Consider the following 20,270-nt stretch of genomic DNA (forward strand, 5'->3'; position numbering starts at 1 on the left):
TTTGCTATGCTCCCAAGTTTGCACTAGAATATTACCCTCATCTGCAGAATCACTGTGTGTAGCTTCTTCAACACTTTTCATGCTCTTTCACTTCCTTCCACTGCTAAGACAGAGTCTTCATTTACCTCGGATTTTCATCTCCTTCCCAAATAAGGAGCCTAAGATGCTTTGTCCAAGATTTGGTGTGTTGGGCTGTTATTCTGTCTACATTTAACAGATTCTCTTGCTCTGTCTCTCCATAAGCTTATGATAAGAGAGATGGCTTGTCCCCTTAAATGGTCCTCTCACATTAGTACTTATCTTGTCCTTGACCTCTTTTCTTGTTCCTCTCCTTATTAAAATAATAAAATCGGTATTTGAAGCAGCAAAATCTTGGCTCCAATTTCCTGAAGAAAAGCCTCTGTTTGGGTCGATCCCTGCCCTGAATTTGTCATCATTGAAGAACTTCGGTTTATTCCCATGCTCCTCCATCTGGAACCCTTTAGTTCCTTCAATCCGATTGAGAGGTTCTTTTCCATAAGTCTGGCCAGAGAAATCATTTTGTACCTACTGATTGGTTCCAAGGCTGCTACTTCCCACTTCAATTCTTCCTTCAAGCCCCCTAAGAAGAATCCCATATACTGATCCTCTATTAATGGGGGAATCTGTGCTACCAACATTTTGAAATCCTACTCATATTTGTCCACTGCCTATTTGAATCCATCACAGCTTGCATCTCTAACTTCATGCAGAGAAGACTTAAAGTAATATATGTTTCCTCTAGTAGGAGGCTAATATTTGGATATAATTTTCTTCCTTGCAATTTTGCTTTGTTGTAATGGGGAAATATGTTCTGCACGAAATTAAGGATCCATCATATTTGATTTAAGGCTGTGTCTAAGGGAGACCACTTTTATAAGTGGTCCATCATCAATCACTTTTAAGAGCCCTTGGATTTATGAAGACTCATAATAATATGAGCTCTACCTCATCAAAACATCTCCTTTATGTTTCTCCCTCTCCCAATGTCATTAATGGAAGCTCCAACAACAGCTCTAGCGACTCCTCTGGCACGGGTAATCCCCAACCGCCACCACACCCTCCTCCTTCCTCCTCCTCCTCCGTCCAAAAACAAAGGTAACACAAAAGCATAGTGACATTGCTAAACTCACCAAACCAGCAATTCCCCACAATGCACGATAAAAATGTAAGATATTAAATTTCGAAGTGCATGAAGCTTGGGCACTAATGGAGTTCACAATACCATCAAATAAACCAAATTTATTTGAATAACCAACATATGCCAGTTACACGACAAGTTCAGAAATTTTAAGGCACCCATATGAAATTTCAACAAAAGATTTTCATTATGTTTTTGAAAAGCAATTGTGAACAAACATAAATCAAGAGCAAATATTGTAAAATCAAAATAAAATCGCCATACACAGACGCTTGGCTTCAATGTTGTGAAACCATTGTAGCTTCTTTGTCAATGATGAATTCAAAACCCTTGGCAGGGACTAGTTTCTTCGTGTCTTCCCTCTTGTTCTTGATTCTTTGCGTTGTTGAAATAGAGAAATTTCATATTTCACTTCGAAAAGGATGGGCTGCCTCTTTGGCAGTGGTGGTTTCCGATGGCGTGTGGTGAAGGAGGAGGTTACCATGCAAGGGAGTTTAGGGCTAGTTGTGGCGGCGGAAGGAGGATATGATGGTGGTGTGGTGATGAGGAGGATGGAAATGATGCATGTGGTAATCGTTTCTGAGAATCACAATGCTTCAGATTTGGAAGGGATCAGAAGGTGTCACAATACCAACAGGAAGAGGAATAATCAGATTGGGGTCTTTGGCAAAGCGGGAGGATGGTGGTTGTCAGTGTCGAGGTCGCGTTCAACACTAAAATCAAAGGGTCGGTTATGTTGTCAGCGACGAAAGTGTAGAAAGGAAAAGGAGAAAGAGAAGGTCATGACATAATATTACAATGAAGGTGCATGATAGTAAAAGTGGTACTCCATGGACCACTCATGAAAGTGGTTCACGATAGAGGTTGCCTTGATTTAAAAGGTTCTTTTCAAGTGATGAGAATACCAAACTCAAAGAATTAGACTTGAACTATTGCTTCTAAGTTGGTGAGAGTCTTTATTAAAGTAAGATGGTAGTTACACATGAATCTTGTTTTGCATTTAAGTTTCTTATGGTAAAAGGAGAAACTTTATTATAAGGTATATATATATATATATATATATATATAATGTGTATTTCTTCTGTTTAGTACTGATTTCTGTGGGACAACTTCAAATTTAATTAAGAAAGTTTCCCTAAACGTGTAGTCCTGGCCTCAAAGCATTGCTTGGCGTGAGTGGGGTGGTGTAACTTATGACAAGTAGGGACATGTTATTGACCTGAATGGAGAATCAATCTACGGTGGACTTGACAATTCAAGTACTCTTTTCAGTCTCCAAACTAATCTGCAGGTTTTGAATGTAGCTAATAATAACTTCAATTTTGAGATACCATCTAGATTCAACAAATTGAAGGACTTAAATGTATCTGAATTTGTCATATGCTGGCTTTGTGGGGTATATTCCAATATGCTACCACTACTGTTTAGTCTTGAAGTGAGCATGTGAGACTGCAATCTCTCTAGACCCCTTGATTCTTCACTGACCAGACTTGAGAACCTTTCAGTAGTTCCTCTTGGTCATAACTTATCATTGCCAGTACTAAAATCCTTTTGCTAGCTAGTTTTCGAAATTTGACAACTCTAGACCTTAGTTCTAGCGGGTTGACTGAAATATTTTCACAGATCCTTCAGGTAGTAACATTGGCTGATAAAGACATATCATTCAACAATGATCTTTATGTTTCTTTACCAGAATTCCTATTGAATGGTCCTCTTCGGCCAAAAAAATTATGGGCCGAAGAAATTTTTTATAATAAATTTAATTTGATTTCTTAATATTTGAAAAATAAATAACTTGCTAAATTGCTAATAAATAACTAATAAAACAGTATCCAAAGTTATTGCCATATATATATTACAATCTATTGTATGATTATATTATTTATATAGTATTTTTTATTATACATTTTATAATAGCAATTTTTTTAATCTCTTTACATTACATTAGATATCCTATCTCACATGTACAGTTTTTCATTTCTCTTTATTTATTAAAGAACTATACATAAGGTTGTACAAAATACAATTTCATTAATTTTAATAATTTAACCAAAATAGACTAGACCAAGAATTTCTGTTAACTCACATGTTGGAAGGCTCAAGATGCTTTCTATTTCATGAAACATCTTGGAATAAATTACTAATTTGGTGAACAAAATATTGAATTTTCTCCAAAAATAATAAACTATTTAAGTAATTTTCTGATAAAAAATTTCGTACCCCATTACTCAGAGGCTCTTCGTACCCCATTCCGATGTATCTGAGAGTACTTAATTAATTTTTCTTTAAAGAGAGTAATATTTCAAAGGAGGTATTAGATACCATTATTTTCAAATGGAATTGGATTTGGGTACTTTTAAGTAAGCTATCAGGATACAGGTCTTTTGATAAAACGAAAAGTGATCGGAAGCCAAATTTTCTGACAAAAATCATTTAAATGAATATTTTGCACCAATAAAAAAAATATAATAAATGTATCCAGGTAAGAGAAAGTACACTAGTGTACAAAAACACATATTTTGATACTTAATACAAGCTTATAGGCATTTGATGATAACAGTAATAACCTCAATGAGGGTTTAAAGGTAGTTGACAACAATCATAATTAGCAACTCAAAAACAATTAAAAGAAAGGAAATTAAAACCAAATTAGTATAGGATATATTTATGAGTTGACAACTGAACACTTGTTCCGTATTTCTCCTGCCGAGTCAGTGAGGACATCAATGGCTCCCATTCTCTTCATTGACTGTGCAAATTCTGTGAAGAACTTGTCTTGATCAACCAATTCTTTAGCTATATCTTCAGATTGCTCTTCTGTTAGAAGGGCTGCATCTGATTGGAACAGACCCTTATTCTGGAGAAGGTTTGGATAATAGTCACTATCGAAATTGGTAGAGCTTCCAGGATCCATTTCTACCGTTGTGGTTGTATCGCTCAGGCTCTGGCACTTTGTCTTCAAGAATTCTGCATAAGTGGAGTTCAAAGAAGGGTCTTGATCACCTTTCCCGGTGAAATTGTAAAGCCTGTTACTGAACAAGTTGCAATGCCCTATTCCAATTGTGTGTGCCCCTGCATATATGAAAATTATATATAAGCACAATTGTGATAAACTGTTAAGATTATTAGTTAATGTTTTTTTTATCGATAAATATGTTAGTGGTTAGTTTTATTAGAAATAGAATATTAGTGGAAGGGATTCAAACCCACACTACCTCTTCTTTTTCATTTTCCCTACAATCACCAAACCAACTTTAACTTAAATTATTAATTAATGTGTACTGATTATGGTCTTGCTTTGTAATTCCATGCATCTATATATATATAGTTATATACTACTAGCAATTAATTAATATTATGAATGTTAATTACCTGATAATACAACCAGATCGTGCAAAGTGAGACCTTTGCTAGCAAAGTTTTGTTTGAGTTGGGTGAAGTTGAAGAAAGGTGCAGGGATATTGGCCAAGGCTTCGTTACTGTTCGATACCGTGCCATCTCTTCTACCGGTCAGCACTTCCCACATAGATTTATTAAACTGCAAAGTTCATTTATGCATCAGATAAACATGCATGAAGTAATAACGTAATTATTATTATTAAGATTATATATGTGACATGTGTATAACAAAATAAATTCTCAACAGCATGAATTTTCTTGTATAATTAGAAGGACGTGTGAGTATTATAAATTTTCTTATATTTATTTTTAATTCTTATAGATAAAAAAAATCATTTATGCAGGGGGTTAGCTTACTTGGACGGAAACAGCGTCCCTAGCTGCCAATGCCAGTATGTCAGCACAAGATACAGTTTTGGGACATTTTGCCTCCAATTCACTTTTTATGTCATCTATGACATCAAAGCCAGCCAAAGATAAATTTGGAATTGCATCCCTCTCAGCAGTGTTATTGGCAGTAGAGTTCAACAAAACCGAGGCATCACAACCCTGAAATGTATGTTTGCATTGCAACCATTATGTTATGTATACTCTCCTAAACAATTAGCACACTTTTGCATGTTGAAATATATGCCACGGTATATCAAAACCGGATAAAAAGAAAACATAAATACGTAAAACAATCTTGGAATTAATAATATACCCTGACAAAACAATCATGAAAATGCATTCTAAGCAACTTGGCAGGCAAATCGGGATTAGCAGACACATGCTGCTGGGTTTTGCTCTTAATAATGTCCTCAGCTTGAGAGCAGGAATCCTTGTAGAACTTTTTCCTTAGGCTGCCTCCTTGACAAACCCCAAGGAAACCCAAAAGCACCACACATAGCAAAATATTGATCTTCATATTCAAATTTTTCAACCCTTCACTTCACTCACTTGAATTCCCTATATAGTATAGCCTTGAGAAATGGAATGCTTAGCTACAAGGTTCTCCTCCCTTTTATAGGCATTATAATTTATATATCATCTTTCTAAAGCATTATATATGTATTTTGTAATTATTTGGGATTAAGTTCTAAATTAACCGGCCGGTGGTGCCCTAGCTTGCGCAACTATAATTTCATGCATCTCTTCAATCATTGGATGCAACATGCATGTATAGGGAATAGCTAGTTTCCTTAAAATAAGCACCTACCAATGAATAATGACGACACGGTTTAGAAATTAATAGAATGATCAGCTTAAAAAAAAGGCCCTCAGTCTTTGTATTCTATTTTGGTTAGAACATGCCAACCTTGTATGTTGTGTTCTTTGTTGTCATAATCTTCTTAGGTCAACCCAATTTTAAAGCTTTCTTCTATCTATTTTTTTTTCTTCTTTATGTTAAGCTTTGACTAAGCGATCGACTAGCAAACTAATAATTAACTCGTGTAGTTATTAACTCGCCGAATATATATACACGTCCCGTATAACATGTATATATCGAACTCACAGTGAGATGCGAATGCAGGCAGAATATATCTTAATTAAGTCTTTTGGTTAGCATTGATTGCTACTATATTAGATTGAGACATATATGTAATTTGCCTAAAACGGATAGCTGGGGACTCCCAATATTTTAGGAGTTATATATCCAGCATAGTATGTGTTCAATCCATATAGGCACCTCAACCTTTAAGTCTTAAAATTATATAAAAATCATCTTTGAAATTCAATAAATTAACAAAGAATAAGAAATTAGAAGGGGAACAAAAACTTGACCTGATTTCATGTGATTATGAGGTTTATTTAGAAGACAGATAATATATAAAAATGGTATAGTAAATATATAAATAAAAATTATAAGATTAACTTCATGCTTAAAGGAAGAAAGAAAGAGATCGCAACATTCTAATAAAAAATAATAAATATATAGACTTTGTGTTATATAAAAATATGCCTACAACAAATTATCCTCGTTTCTGCACGATTGGATTACAAGCAGTAAACTAGTGTTAAAATCACAACAAATTTCATTTTATATATTCACATAAAAGTCAATATATTCTGCTAGAGGTTGAGATTATTATGCGTTAATTTAATTATATGCCAGCTGCATGTTTGTGATATAAACATTTTTTTAACACCTTGGCTATAGTGTTTACTTAGGAAAGGTACTTTGTAAATAACTTGGTTTGTTAAGGCCTGTGATATGCATGGTTTAGTTGAATTTTAAAAAACATTTTAAAAAAAGTTTTTGAAAATAAGTTCAGATTTGAAAGAAAAAAAAGTTAAAATATGTTTTCAGTTTACATAAAATTAGAGACTTTTGATTTCGTACTCCTCATAACAAAATTTCTTTGGTTTTTATTCCTAAAAAATTAAAATTTTATTTTTGGTCTCTACTATTTACTACCATGTAACACTTGTTAACGAATGATGTGTTTAGCGGAAAATTAAGTGACTATTCTACGTAACATTCGCCAGTATTTACGGTGCAATGTTAAAATTTTATACATTGAAAAAAGAATAATTCTAGATACCTAAAATAAATTATTTATCTATTTTAAAATAATTTTTTTTAATAACGTGACAACTATCCGCTCCGCTGTCATCTCATGTCACCTCATTACTAGAGTTGCCATTTACACGACCACATTAGGAATAATGTAGGAGAATTAACAGCATGGCTAATAAAGTCATGACTTTGATGCAGCTAATTCAGTGGTGCTCTGCGACTGTTTCTGTGCAGAGACTTTTAAGGCAGTATTGATTGGCCTTTAATTCAACATTCAATGCTGGTTGGTGAGTACAGAAAAATGAAGAGGAGCTGGAATATTTTTGGTGCTTCACGTGATTAGCTATTTTACGAGACACATTTAATGTCTCTGTTTAATACGTTTAACTTGGATAAGCTTTAGCTACTTTCTCTTTTTGTTGGATGAAAGGCACTGCTACTGCTAGACTTTGGTTAATCAATAATATTTACATGTCTTATGTTAATATTGGATAACCATGGGTTGTTAGAATTGTGAAGTGACTAATACATGGCATTATATATGATTTTGGGCATCCATTTCTGTCCTTATATAATACAGATCTCTTTGCTCATTAAAAAAAAAATACTAATTTATTAAATTTTTTTGCATATTCGAATAATAAATTCAATTTTTTCATTTTTCACAAACTAATTTATTAGTGTCTCATATTTTCAGGAAGTAAAATAAATATTTATCTTATAAGCAAATATATGATTTTAGTAAAATTAGTAAGATTTAAATATTTAATTCTATTGCATCTTCAAAGTTATAATTTTTTACTACTCTCCTAACTAATTTTAGCCACCATAAGTTTTTGTTTTACCTCACAAATTATACTAATGTAGTGATTCAGCATTAGAATGAAGTACGACCAATTCGGGTAAAAGAAACGTGCTTGTAATAATCAAAAGAGGTTTGAAGATTCTCAAAGGCCCAGATGCATGCTGGGTTGGTTCATCAGAATGTAGATACCAATATGTCTGACTGACTATGATAAAGAAAGGAGTTATGAAGCATGGACACTTCAGTCTCTTGTCGTGTTCGGTGTCGAACACGCGTTCGTGACAGTGTTCGACACTAACACGACACTTATACTACGTTCTATATTTTGGATATTATAGGTGTCTCTATATCCGTATCATGTCTGTGTCGATGTTGATGCTTCATAGGAAAGGAGCGTGCTTACAACAATGACAGAAACACTAATACGGTTGCCAATTATGTGCGGTGACAGACTGAAAGTACAAACAAGAGAAGAGAGTGTGACCTTCTGATTTCTGAAGAAGACGCCAGCATGCACATGCAAAACAAAATAACCAAGAAATTCGTACAAATAAAATAATGTCACACTATTTTGTTTTGAATTTTGAATTTTGTCTTTTGGAGGGATGAGTAGTGTCTGAGATCTTAATATGAATCTCAGTGAGCTATATATAACATAAACATGTATATACATACGAATACGTACGATCGATGTGGTATCAGATTAATGGGTCCCATCTTAATGATCCTTGTTGGGGAGTCAAATGGATGGACAATGACACAACAACTTCCGCTCCTTGTCTCCATTCCAAAAGCTTGGCCCATCAATCTTGGGGTTAGCCCTTTTTTTCTTTGGATCCTCTATTTTTTTCGATGCAACCAGTTTTTAGTTTTATTTCCTCTTTGTTTTACTTTGAGTATTAAAAATACTAAACATGTTTTTTCTTCTTCTTCAAACTATGGTATCCGAGTGAAAAACAGTTTCATATGTAACTAGTGAATTACAATTGCAAGAGAAATCAAACATTCGCAACTTGCATTTTGAAGGCTCGATCTATAAATTGTTTAATGTAGTATCTCGGACATTGGGACCATTTCTTGGTGCAGCAATCACCAGAGTCTTTGCGCTTAAAAAGGGTCTTGAAACAATTGACTATATTTTTTTTTCATACCAGACTAATGTGATTAGGACCTTTGGTTCCCAAGATATCCCACAAGTTTAGACTAATGTGATATAGAATTTAATTTCATTTTCAAGAATGTGTGTTGAGGTAATTAAATTCAGATTTTTTTTTCTATAAATTTAAAGTGTATTATTAATTGAGTTACATTCATTAGGTAAATAATTTATTATACATTTAATGACTGATTTTTTTTATTCATCTTGAAATATGAAATGGTTGATTGATTACATTGAAAACAAACTCAGAATTTTCATTAATTTTATATTATATGTCCACATTTTTTCAAGGCACGTGAACATTTTTCATTAACTTTATATTTTATGTCGACATTTTACCAAACTCCACACATTTGACTTTTCATGGTGGTGGGTTCTGATAAGCAGGTGAAATAATGTTTCTCAACTCAATCCTTTCTGGCTCGTGGTGTCGTGGAAGAGAAAAAGACACATGATTTCAGTACCAACGAGGTCCTCCGTGCCGTCAAAAGAAGAGACATGCATGTTGCATAGGATCCAAATAGCTATGACAAAATGACAAATAGTTTTGATAACCAGTGTGAGAGGAATAAGTTATGACCCAAAAAAATGAAGGATTGTCACTCTTCTTATCCTTTAATCAAGCCAATTACATAAAAAGAACCATGGTTGTTGGAAATGCAAAAGTTGTCTCTCCAATAACAAGATCAATATATAATAATAAAAAGAAAAATGATATCCAGTGTCATGGGCCAATCTCAATAATCTCTACACGACAAGAAGGCCCTCTGACCCCAGAAACAAAATAAACTTTTTTGCAACGCTCTTCCAAAATTTCGAATTCCGCTGTCTAAGCAGGCATATATGTCTTCGTCCTGAAATTCTTGGGAATTGGTATGGTATTTTCTTTTCCTTTGCATCGCATCACATCACACCAAAGAACACCATCTTTTATCATCTAATTTAGGTTAAAACCTGGATATAATGTTTTAACTATTCATGTTATTTTTTAATTAAATATTGAAGTTTTATTTTTACAATTACATATAGAGAAAATTGTTTTTAAAAATCAACATTGTATATTGAATTAAAATTTTAATTTTAAAAGATAATAACACAAAAAGTATTTCTATTATTATACTTAAACTTTATCTTCTTTTTTTTGTTTGGTAAGCTTTAGTTGTAGATTAACTTTAAGACATGAGTCATTTTATTTAAACTTATATTTTGAAATAAATATTTATTTAAATAAAATAAGTATTTTTTTAGTGTGTTTGTGTAAATTGTTTCTATTTTAAAAAAAAATAATTTTTTACTTATTTTAAGAAATAGATTTAATTTATTTTAAAAAAATTATATAAAAAATATTTATTTTTAAGTTATTTTTAAAATTTTAAACAAATTCATCCTTAAATAACTTGTTAAACTTCAATTCATTCCTTGAATATTGATAAATACATATAATTTTAAGAACATTTCTCTTTTTTTAACCAGCTAAATATATTGATGTATATTGTCCAGTTCTCTAGTTGAGCATTGTATTCTTTATTTATATATCAAATTGTGGCTTTTAAAGTGGCACTTGTGGGTCAATGAATGGTCAAGCCTAAGTGAGAAAATAGTAGCATGAGACACGCATGGTCAACCCAAGGACAAAACTACTAATGCTTAAGTTTTTAGGCTTGTGAAAAAAAATTATTAATTTTTATAAAATTGAAAGTCACGTATATTGACGAAATGATTCAATATATGGCTTTTTTAAAATTTATTTTAAACCTTACTTATCATTAAATCAATCTTACTTACATACATGTGGTCAATCAATAATCAAACACCATCTATGAATCATCATATAGTTGGTTAGTTATCAAAATACAAAACTTATGAGGCTTAATTATATAATTAATCTTTTAATTATAATTAAAAAATTAATTAGATTTATTAATCATTAAAAAGTTAAATCAAATCCTATAATTATTTTAAAATACTACAATGATACCTTTTTATCACAAAAATAAATATTTTTATTTCAATTTTCAATACAACCATGTAAAATAATTTGTTTTACTACATTGTAAAAATGACATTTTTATTAAGATTTAAAAATGATATAAATAAACATTTTTATATTAATAGATAATACAACCAATATAAAAATGTCTATTTACACACTTTTTGTCAATCAAAGCAACAGTACTAACGAAAAAAAGTATGATTGTAATATTTTTAATAATTAGAGTAAGATTGTACTTTTTAATAATTGAGAAACTCAATTAAATTTTTAACTATAATTAATTGATATTTTTATAATGAAGCCTGCAGTGAACTTGAAACATATACTATCAACCAAAATTCTCAAAGTTCATTTTGTAAATGACTAAAGACACGCTAGCCTCATCCTTTATCAGCAACACAAATGCCATGGAAGTTTTCATTTGATATTTGTTATCGCAACTTGTTAACAACCATTACACCTCCATCTATGACCACCCGAGCCACCACAATGGCTAACCATTTAACTCATACCTACATTCTTTATGACTCAGTTTGTAATTTCACCTCTCCACACCTCCACTATTATTTTTTACAGTATTGCATTTGTAAGATAAAATATTTTATACCCTTATAATGAGATGAACTAATGACTTGTATTTATTTATTTAAAGAGTAAACTATTATATATTTGAATTTCTGAGCATTATATATAAACTAGCGAATTAGCTATTAGGGAGACGGTAAAATTACTCAACACCGTATAATTCTGAGTAATGCCGTATTATGTTAATAAATATTTTTATCAAATCATAATTACTCAAAATAAATAAATAAAATATAAAACAGTAACATTTAATGTATTAAAAAATACTTTAATAGTTATAAAAATTATTAACCAATCTTTCTTAAATTTCTCTAAAGTTCTTGAATCTAAAGTATCTCTAATAAAATATCTCATTTTGAGATCTTAGTCATTGGTGGATCCTATTACATTACTCTCAAGATTTCCTTCATTCTTTCATTTTTTTTTTATAAGTCTTACAAAAATTGGATGTAAATCAATTTTGTGGAAAATAAAAAATCATTTTTTAAAATGGATGAAGATCTTAACCGTTTCTCTATGAGAACTAAATTTTCACATGGAGATTCAACATCCTACTTTGATGGTGTATCTTAACAAGATTAGGAAGCAATTATTATCATACTTGGAATTGAGGGATTCCCATGTTATGTAAGTCCGAAGACCTTTCATCCAAACAAAGAAAAGTATGATGGTATCCACCTAAAGCAGTAGCCGGACCTAATTCCCTTAACTGTATTTCTAAATCCAAAACCTAAACTCAATAAACAAAACCTACCAGTCATCACCTCCAAACATAGAAGTGTTTAATATCGTATAATATTATAAAAACTTACTTGAACTTTTAGTTTTTTCAATGTATATTATAAGTAATTTTAGTCTCTTATTTTTTGTTAGTAAATTAATTTTCTCTATTTTTAAAATTTAGTAGATATGGTTTTCGGTTGATTTTGTTTTACTTTAAATTCTTAAATTCATATTTTTATGTCAAAAAATTTACAAATTAATTTATTAAATGTTTTTCCCTTAAAATTCTTAAACTATAATATTAAATTTAATTCAAAATATAAAAGTATAAAATTTTGTCCTAAGCAAACTCTAGTGTCACATTTTATACATCTTTCAAATTTTATTAAAATTCTACTAAATTCCTTATCATTTATATGCATTTTCCGTATTATAATTTCATCATAAATTCATAAGTATTTGAATATTAATAGAAAAATGAGGGTTCAAAATAAATAAAAAATGAGTAAAAAAAAGTTATGAATTGACTGTGTAAATTTTTTTACAAATATCTAATCATCACTCATTATATATCACTTATTATATATAATAAATTTATTAATTTTTAAAATAATTATTTTTAAAATAATTTAAACAATAATTTATGATTGAATAAATTTTATATTGCAAATACATAAATATTAAACTCATAAAAACAATTGACCCAATAATCAAATTTTTTTAACTCAGCAATAAAAACCAAACTAGCTTAAAAAAATACCTAATCCAAATTAAAGAGAATAAAAATGCAATAAAACCTATTATAAATAATTAAATATTGTTAGCATTGTTCTTTGAATTAAATTTTATATTATATATCTCGGCGGTTATTACCTTTATGTCAGTAACTTACATTGACAAGTTGTTATTGTCAATTTGTCATAAGGTGTTAATTTTAATTAATTAGAAATACTGACAATAATATGACATATTGATCAAATGGTGTCCACGATAACTAATTAATGTAATTAGTAATTAAAGCAGAGTGGCAGGATGGTAATTGAGGCAAACATGGAGGTAAAAAAAAAAAAAAAAGAGAGAGAGAGAGAGAGAGAGAGAGAGAGAGAGGGTAGCATAGATAAAGCAAAGAAAAGAAAGAGAGAGAAAGAGAAAGGAGTGGCCGTTTGAAGTTTGAACTTTAAACATTGAGAAACGAAATTGAATGCAACCCAACAAAACACATTAACTCCCTCCCATTCATTCATCCTCAATTTTTTTAAAAAAAAAACAACCTTGCTCGGAGAGAGAGAGAGAGAATGACCGGAGTGGTCATGGTTACCAAGGGAGGTGGATGCGGCGGCGGCAAGCGGGCGAGGGCGGCGCGAACCGCCGAGGAGGAAGAAGAGCAGCAGAACCAGCTGTCGCTGGTGGCGCTTCTGTTGGCGGCCATCAGAAAATCGATGGTGTCGTGCAGGGTGGACCCACCCGACGATGTAATCTCCACCGTCCATCACATGGAGATCGGATGGCCAACCAACGTCCAGCACATCACTCATGTCACCTTCGACCGCTTCAACGGCTTCCTCGGTCTCCCCTATGAGTTCCAAGTTGAGATCCCTGCTAGGGTTCCCAGTGCTAGGTAAACTACTACTACTTCTCTTCTTCTTTCTAAAAAAACGCATTTTTTTTTTTCGTGGGAACTTCTCTTCTTCTTAGATTTCAAATGGGTTCTGCTTGAAATGCTAAAATACCTTCTTTTTTTCTTTGCTTGGAAGAGCTTTTGGTGTTGATGTTTATGTTTCTCTGTGTGTGTGGAAGAGAAAGAAAGTGTAAGATTTTCATGAAGGGTAGTGATTAGTGAAGAGATGCTGTGCCCAGAACTTCTTCTATGTGTCTAATGAATGTGTTCACGCAATAATGTTTCAAACTAGTGCATTCGGGTTGGTCGTTATTCTTTTAACTTTGGTCCTGATCCTGTTAGAGTCTTGACTTAGATGTATAGTTGCAAAATGGGGAACTTCAGATTGTTTGGGATTTGGGGAAGATGTCCATTGAATGCTTCGTTAGCCACGGATTGAATATAGATTGAGATCGAGATTCTTTCTAGTACTTGTACATAGAATTCCTTGTATAAATTTCTAGTTACCCACAGAATGAACTGTTTCGATCTTATTTAGAGTTTCTTATTTTGCTTTTTTTTGCTGCTATTACATGTTTTAGAAGTTATAATCCAGCCTTGTTTACTGACTTTTATTCTTCTAGCAGGTTTTTTTTTTGTCTTTGTCTTTTCCCATGTTTGTAGCATCGTTTTAACTTGCGATTTCTTGTCCTGTATGCTTGCAGTGTAAGCGTGTTTGGGGTCTCAGCAGAATCTATGCAGTGTTCTTATGATCCAAAAGGAAACAGTGTCCCCACTATTCTCTTGCTAATGCAGGACCGTCTATACTCACAGGGAGGCTTAAAGGTACTGACTGTGTGATATATTTTGTCATCATTTGTAACACCAAGCTCTAAGCTCTTGCAAGTAGTGAGTTTCATACTAACTATCTTTTTGTTGTTTTTTTCTTTTCAATCAATTTTCAGGCTGAAGGTATATTTCGTATTAACCCTGAAAATAGTCAAGAGGAGCATGTGAGGGACCAGTTGAATAGGGGCATTGTGCCGGATGACATTGATGTCCACTGTTTGGCTGGACTGATTAAAGCCTGGTTCCGAGAGCTACCTTCCGGAGTGCTAGATGGACTTTCCCCAGTGCAAGTTCTTCAGTGCAACACAGAAGAAGAATCTGTTGAGCTTGTGAAACAACTAAAGCCAACTGAGTCTGCCTTACTCAGCTGGGCTATTGATCTCATGGCTGATGTTGTAGAAGAGGAGGAACTTAACAAAATGAATGCAAGAAATATTGCAATGGTTTTTGCACCAAACATGACTCAGGTATCCTCACATACTGTACACATTTTCTGTTAATATTAGTATAGTTTGCTCCATGTTCTTCTATTTGTATTTGTTGTTTTTTTTTTTTTGTAAAAATACTTTTTGAAAGATGAGGAGATATGTTATGCTGTAACTTTTATTTTTTGGGCTCTATATATAGATCTAAAGTATGACACAAAATTCAAATATTAACAACATCTTAATCTTACAATAATCAAACTGATAACATCCTTAAGTCTAGATGATAATAATAATAGTTTTATCTTAATCTAAATAATAACATATACATACTAATAATTTGTAACATAACAAAATTCCTAAAAATGATATTAATTATTTTCACACTGCAGATATTTAGGCATGTTTTTTACAGTCTTTTATCCTAGATTATCCGTTTCCTTTGTTCTGGGTAAATCATATGTTGTTAAAACAAAATAATCTATCATTCTTATCTTCACTCACGTAATCAATTTCAGTTTTCATTACCAAACAAGTTGCCATGTTTTGCTTACACTAGGCTATGCTACTCTTATTCACATGAGAACTACGAATGCTGGAAAATGGTCTGTTTCTAATTCATCTTTGCCTCCTGGAACAGATGTCTGATCCTCTAACTGCCCTGATGCATGCGGTTCAAGTGATGAACTTACTCAAGACACTTATCATGAAGACACTTAGAGAACGCGAAGAAACAGCAACAGGTGGCTATTCTCCGATGTCATATCATTCATCAGATCGTCAGTCTGAGGATGAATACGACAGTCAGCGAGAAATGGACACAAGCGGTGAATTGAGAGGGACCAAATCAGACTATGATGATCGTGCTCACAATGGTCACAGCAGTGAAGGGGAGGCTGAATCTTTAAGCGAGATAGAGGATTGCTTCTTGAAGCAGTTGGATGAAAACACAGAAGGATTCTCAGAAGAACCTGCATATCATTTGGACAAGTATGTTAGCACCAGAAGTTGCTCTGGCTATAGCATAGAACCTTTTATATCTACTACTGATGGAAAAGCAGGAAATTCCTGCTTGAAGACAACACTGACCAGTCTGACCTCAAATGCTGACTCAAGTAACTCATCAATAGAATGTACCGGCACCAAAGATGTGGAGATGATGGATAAATTTGCAGATTCCATTTCAACCGTGCCACCACTCCTTGCTTCTAGTTAAGAACTGGTTTTCTTTGTAGTTTTTTAGTACCATGTTTTTCAGATTTTGTCTCTACAAGCAGCAGCAGGTTTGCTTGTGTAAATTAATACATGGAGTAGGAATCGTTTCCTTCTTGTGTATCTGTGGACAGGTTTTGTTCAGTTTAGGGCTGAATTTGACCTGGTTCTGTATGTTCTTGTACTAGACAATTCTAACCATGACAAATGGGAATGGGCTAAAAAGGTGTAGCCACCACTTCAAATTTCAGGTAAGTGCTGTGAAATCGATGAACCTGCGGAATGGGGAGATTGATTTAGCTTAGCCTGACATGACATGGATGCTTTCTATGTATCTTGTTGAGTATGATCAAAATTTGAATGGTTCAGAAATTTATCAAGATGGAAGGAAGTGTTTGAATGGTTGTTTGCAAATTTGATTTTAAAATTTAAATGATTTAGATTGATTAAAATTAGGCATTAAATAGAGTGATTTTTTTTATATAATTTCTATTAATTTTTTATTTCTCTTCTCGAAATCATTTGTGCTTAAAATTTCGTTGGAGACCCTAAGCTAAAGCGAAATTAAGGATGCTCATTAGTTTGCATCAATCTGATGGAAAAATAAAACCAAAGTAATCAAGTTGACATGTTTAAATCTAAACTAAGCCAAATTAATAAAAAAAATCATCCTTTCTTTGTTGCACCCCGTGATTTCAAACATGATGACTTGCTGCATGAAGCCTTTCTTTTCATTTATTTATTTATATCTATACTTATATTCACAATATAATGTTTCAACTAAAAAGGATGGTTGTTCAAATCAAATGAACTTGAATCTCTCATTTGATTGCATTTTAGTTTTTCTCAAACATGCTTGTTAGGTAAAACTTGAAGTTGAAGACGAAGGAGTTTGAAAAGCTAACTATAAAAATTGGGAGGTGATGAGTTAATTAATTGAACTACAAGATAAAACTAACTATTTAACCAACCCGTAAATATAAAATGATATATAAAAAGTTAGTTTTATCTTGTAGTTCAATTACTTGGTCATATTTTAAATTTGGTAATTATACGTATTTTTAAATAATTATCACTTTTGATTTTTTAAATTATTAAATGATTTATCATCTTGAAAATTAGGATAATATTTTTTAATTCTATTTCATTTTTGAATATTTTCATTAAATAAATTAAACAACATAAATAAATTTATATTATAATTTTGACAATTTTATATTATTAAATAATATTTGATGAGAGTGAAAGAAAGGTGAAAGCGTAGCATGTTAAGGGTGTTTTAACGTAGGAAAGGTAAAGAAGAAATTTTAATAAGATAACGAGAATAAAAATGAAAAAAGAAAGTTAATCTACCTATAAGCTGAAACTTCTTTTTAAATAAAGATCATAGACATTCTTCACTAAATAATAATCTTGTTTAAATATGGTATAAACATCATGAACGATAAAATTCTTGAATATTTAATTTAACTGCATAATGAGAACTCCAATTTCATATTTCTAATTGAACTAAAATAATAAACAATTTCATATCAAGTCAAATCACATGCAAAGTACTAAGTTAACACTAAATAAATTAGTTTTTCAAAAAATATTAAAAACTAATAAGTTTCTTCGCCAAATATACATCTATTTTAATCAAACAATCTTCAATTAAACTAAAAGTTAACATGCTTATTTTACCAAACACACAACACATGTGATTTTACATAAAAACAAATGATTAATTTGTAAGAACAAATTGACCCAAACCAAATCAGATGAGAAACAAATTAAGGACCAGACAAATTAGCAAACACGGGTCAAACGTTGCATACTCATATTTTATAGCAGCCAATGTCGAACCATACATGCTAAATCAGTAATATAGTACGGCCAAACTAATTAAGCTCCATTGCTGTGTCTTCAACCTACGCCTTTATCGGATCATCTCTATTTCACAAAGCAAATAATTCTGAACAACAAACATTCAATGAACAATAATGGAACAAATGCAGAGAAATTAAAAAACAGAAAAATACTTTTCTTCTAATACCTTGGTTAAATATTTACATAACATTAAAGGATTTCTCTAAGCTGCTACATTTAAAAAGAAAATCTAAGCTAAGTGACCCTTAATGTTGAACATATATGGATCACATGAGCGATTTAGAAAAAGGAAAGCCAAGAAATTAACACAATCAAGATGCCAAGCAAGCTTCCCAGAAGAGCCTGTTCTTTTCCATTTCATCCAAAGACTCCTGGCCTGATTCAAAGGACACATAGGATTTCATCTGTTCTTCTTGCATCTCATCATCTTCACAATATGACATTCCAAAAACACCATCATCCTCCTTCTTCTCAACCCCACCATCATGTTCATCACAAGACTCATCACACCCATCGAATTCAGCAACATTACAAGCACCAGATCCATCGTAGTTGCAAGATAGAGCATCATCAACATCGCCACCATCTGCTTTGGCCATTTCACAAGCAAAGGTGGGATCAAAATCAGCTTCTTCAGAGTCACCAGAGGCTTCAAAGTAAAAATGAGAAGAAAAATCAATAGGCTCCTTCCTCTCCATGAGCAAAAGGGGTCTTCTTTCTCTCTTATATTCTGACTTTGATGTGTTTGGATCCTACAACCACAACCACAGGCTCAAATTAAGAATAGGAAAATAAGAAGCAAATTAAACGTGGGCTCTCTTGTTTGACACTTTTGGTGACAGAGACTGGCCAATCTTCCCAATGTTTGCCTCTCCCAAATGCGGACTGGTCATTATTAAAGGGGAAGGAGGCGCCTCAAATAAGCTTGTGATAATCTTCTATGAGTAGAGTAACTATACTTTTTTATTATTTATTTATAAAAGGCATCTCCATGGTCGTTACTTTGATTTCATGAGACTAATCACTCGGACCCGTATAGAGATTGGTTTTATTTTTCTAAATAAAACTTCGTACCCCATTGTCCAGCGCTCTTCGCTATGCGAAGGTATGGGGGAGGGATATTGTACGCAGCCTTACCCTTGCATATGCAAAGAGACTGTTTCCGGATTCGAACCCATGACCAACAAGTCACCAAGCACAACTTTACCGCTGCACCAGGGCTCGTCCTCCTTTTATTTTTCTAAATAAAGTCCAATTTTTTATATGGACCACTAAAAAAAACCAATCTTTATCTTTATATTCAAAGATAATTACTATCTATCAAATGTTATGAAGTATGTCATCGACTAAAGGAGATGTTTCAGTGTGACAAATATGCAAAAGAATTTTTATCTTTATATTTAAAGAATTCAACTATCTGTCAAATGTTGTGAAATATATCGGTGAAGGAAGTGTCTGACCCATGACAAATAAGCAATCACGATCAAAATAAATCTCTATCATTATATTTAAAGAACTCAATTATATGACAAATGTCATGAAACATGTTGATGACTAAAAGAGGTGTTTAACTTATGATAGACATGCGAAGATAACTAAAGAAATAATTTTCTATTATTATATTTAAATAACTCAACTATTTAAAGTTTATCTCTCTCATATAGAATTGATCATTATTAAATGAAGAAATGAGTATCTCAAACAAACCTACACAATATTGTGACTGTCTTCTAAAAGTACATTGTACTTTTTATTTATTTATTTAAACAAGATATCTTTATATTTATTACTCGGATGTTATGAGACTAATTTTTTGATATGTAAAGAAGTTATTTTCATTTTTTAAAATAAAGTAATCTTTTTTATATGGATGATCAGAGAAACAAATATTTATTAATATATTTAAATAACTCTATTATTTATCAAATGTTATGAATCATGATGATGATCAAAGAAGTTTAAGGTGATGAACATACAAATCATATATTTTTTGCA

At 32.0% G+C, this 20,270-nt stretch overlaps 3 protein-coding genes across 3 annotated transcripts; 1 reads left to right on the top strand and 2 right to left on the bottom strand.

The window, feature by feature from the left end:
- Positions 1 to 3,642: 3,642 nt before the first annotated feature.
- Positions 3,643 to 5,690, bottom strand: LOC100806595 (peroxidase 3). Its single transcript, XM_003518896.4, has 4 exons — positions 5,262 to 5,690; positions 4,916 to 5,107; positions 4,532 to 4,697; positions 3,643 to 4,231 (listed from the first exon to the last, which is right to left on the bottom strand). Exons 1-4 carry the CDS (start codon positions 5,463 to 5,465, stop codon positions 3,825 to 3,827), a joined length of 969 nt encoding a protein of 322 aa, XP_003518944.1. The 5' UTR covers positions 5,466 to 5,690; the 3' UTR covers positions 3,643 to 3,824.
- A 7,769-nt stretch (positions 5,691 to 13,459) lies between these two features.
- LOC100807134 (rho GTPase-activating protein 2) lies at positions 13,460 to 16,644 on the top strand. Its single transcript, XM_003518897.4, has 4 exons — positions 13,460 to 13,941; positions 14,646 to 14,766; positions 14,886 to 15,236; positions 15,835 to 16,644. The coding sequence occupies exons 1-4, from the start codon at positions 13,619 to 13,621 to the stop codon at positions 16,408 to 16,410; spliced, it is 1,371 nt and encodes a 456-aa protein (XP_003518945.1). The 5' UTR covers positions 13,460 to 13,618; the 3' UTR covers positions 16,411 to 16,644.
- Positions 16,645 to 18,586: 1,942 nt separating this feature from the next.
- LOC102662648 (uncharacterized) lies at positions 18,587 to 19,168 on the bottom strand. Its single transcript, XM_006575806.1, has 2 exons — positions 19,106 to 19,168; positions 18,587 to 19,027 (listed from the first exon to the last, which is right to left on the bottom strand). Exons 1-2 carry the CDS (start codon positions 19,166 to 19,168, stop codon positions 18,587 to 18,589), a joined length of 504 nt encoding a protein of 167 aa, XP_006575869.1.
- Between the last annotated feature and the right edge of the window lie 1,102 nt (positions 19,169 to 20,270).

This window comes from Glycine max, chromosome 2 (assembly GCF_000004515.6).
Source record: "Glycine max cultivar Williams 82 chromosome 2, Glycine_max_v4.0, whole genome shotgun sequence".
Classification (NCBI taxonomy): domain Eukaryota; kingdom Viridiplantae; phylum Streptophyta; class Magnoliopsida; order Fabales; family Fabaceae; genus Glycine; species Glycine max.

What these genes read in the sequence shown, in the direction of transcription:
- LOC100806595 (XM_003518896.4), bottom strand. Translation starts at nt 5,465, where the DNA reads ATGAAGATCAATATTTTGCTATGTGTGGTGCTTTTGGGTTTCCTTGGG. An exon ending in GGGACGCTGTTTCCGTCCAA is followed by an intron (nt 4,698 to 4,915) that starts GTAAGCTAACCC and finishes TGAACTTTGCAG; the next exon opens with TTTAATAAATCTATGTGGGA. An exon ending in CGATCTGGTTGTATTATCAG is followed by an intron (nt 4,232 to 4,531) that starts GTAATTAACATT and finishes TCATATATGCAG; the next exon opens with GGGCACACACAATTGGAATA.
- LOC100807134 (XM_003518897.4), top strand. Translation starts at nt 13,619, where the DNA reads ATGACCGGAGTGGTCATGGTTACCAAGGGAGGTGGATGCGGCGGCGGC. An exon ending in GCTAGGGTTCCCAGTGCTAG is followed by an intron (nt 13,942 to 14,645) that starts GTAAACTACTAC and finishes GTATGCTTGCAG; the next exon opens with TGTAAGCGTGTTTGGGGTCT. An exon ending in ACTCACAGGGAGGCTTAAAG is followed by an intron (nt 14,767 to 14,885) that starts GTACTGACTGTG and finishes ATCAATTTTCAG; the next exon opens with GCTGAAGGTATATTTCGTAT.
- LOC102662648 (XM_006575806.1), bottom strand. Translation starts at nt 19,168, where the DNA reads ATGACCAGTCCGCATTTGGGAGAGGCAAACATTGGGAAGATTGGCCAG. An exon ending in GCCAGTCTCTGTCACCAAAA is followed by an intron (nt 19,028 to 19,105) that starts GTGTCAAACAAG and finishes TTGTGGTTGTAG; the next exon opens with GATCCAAACACATCAAAGTC.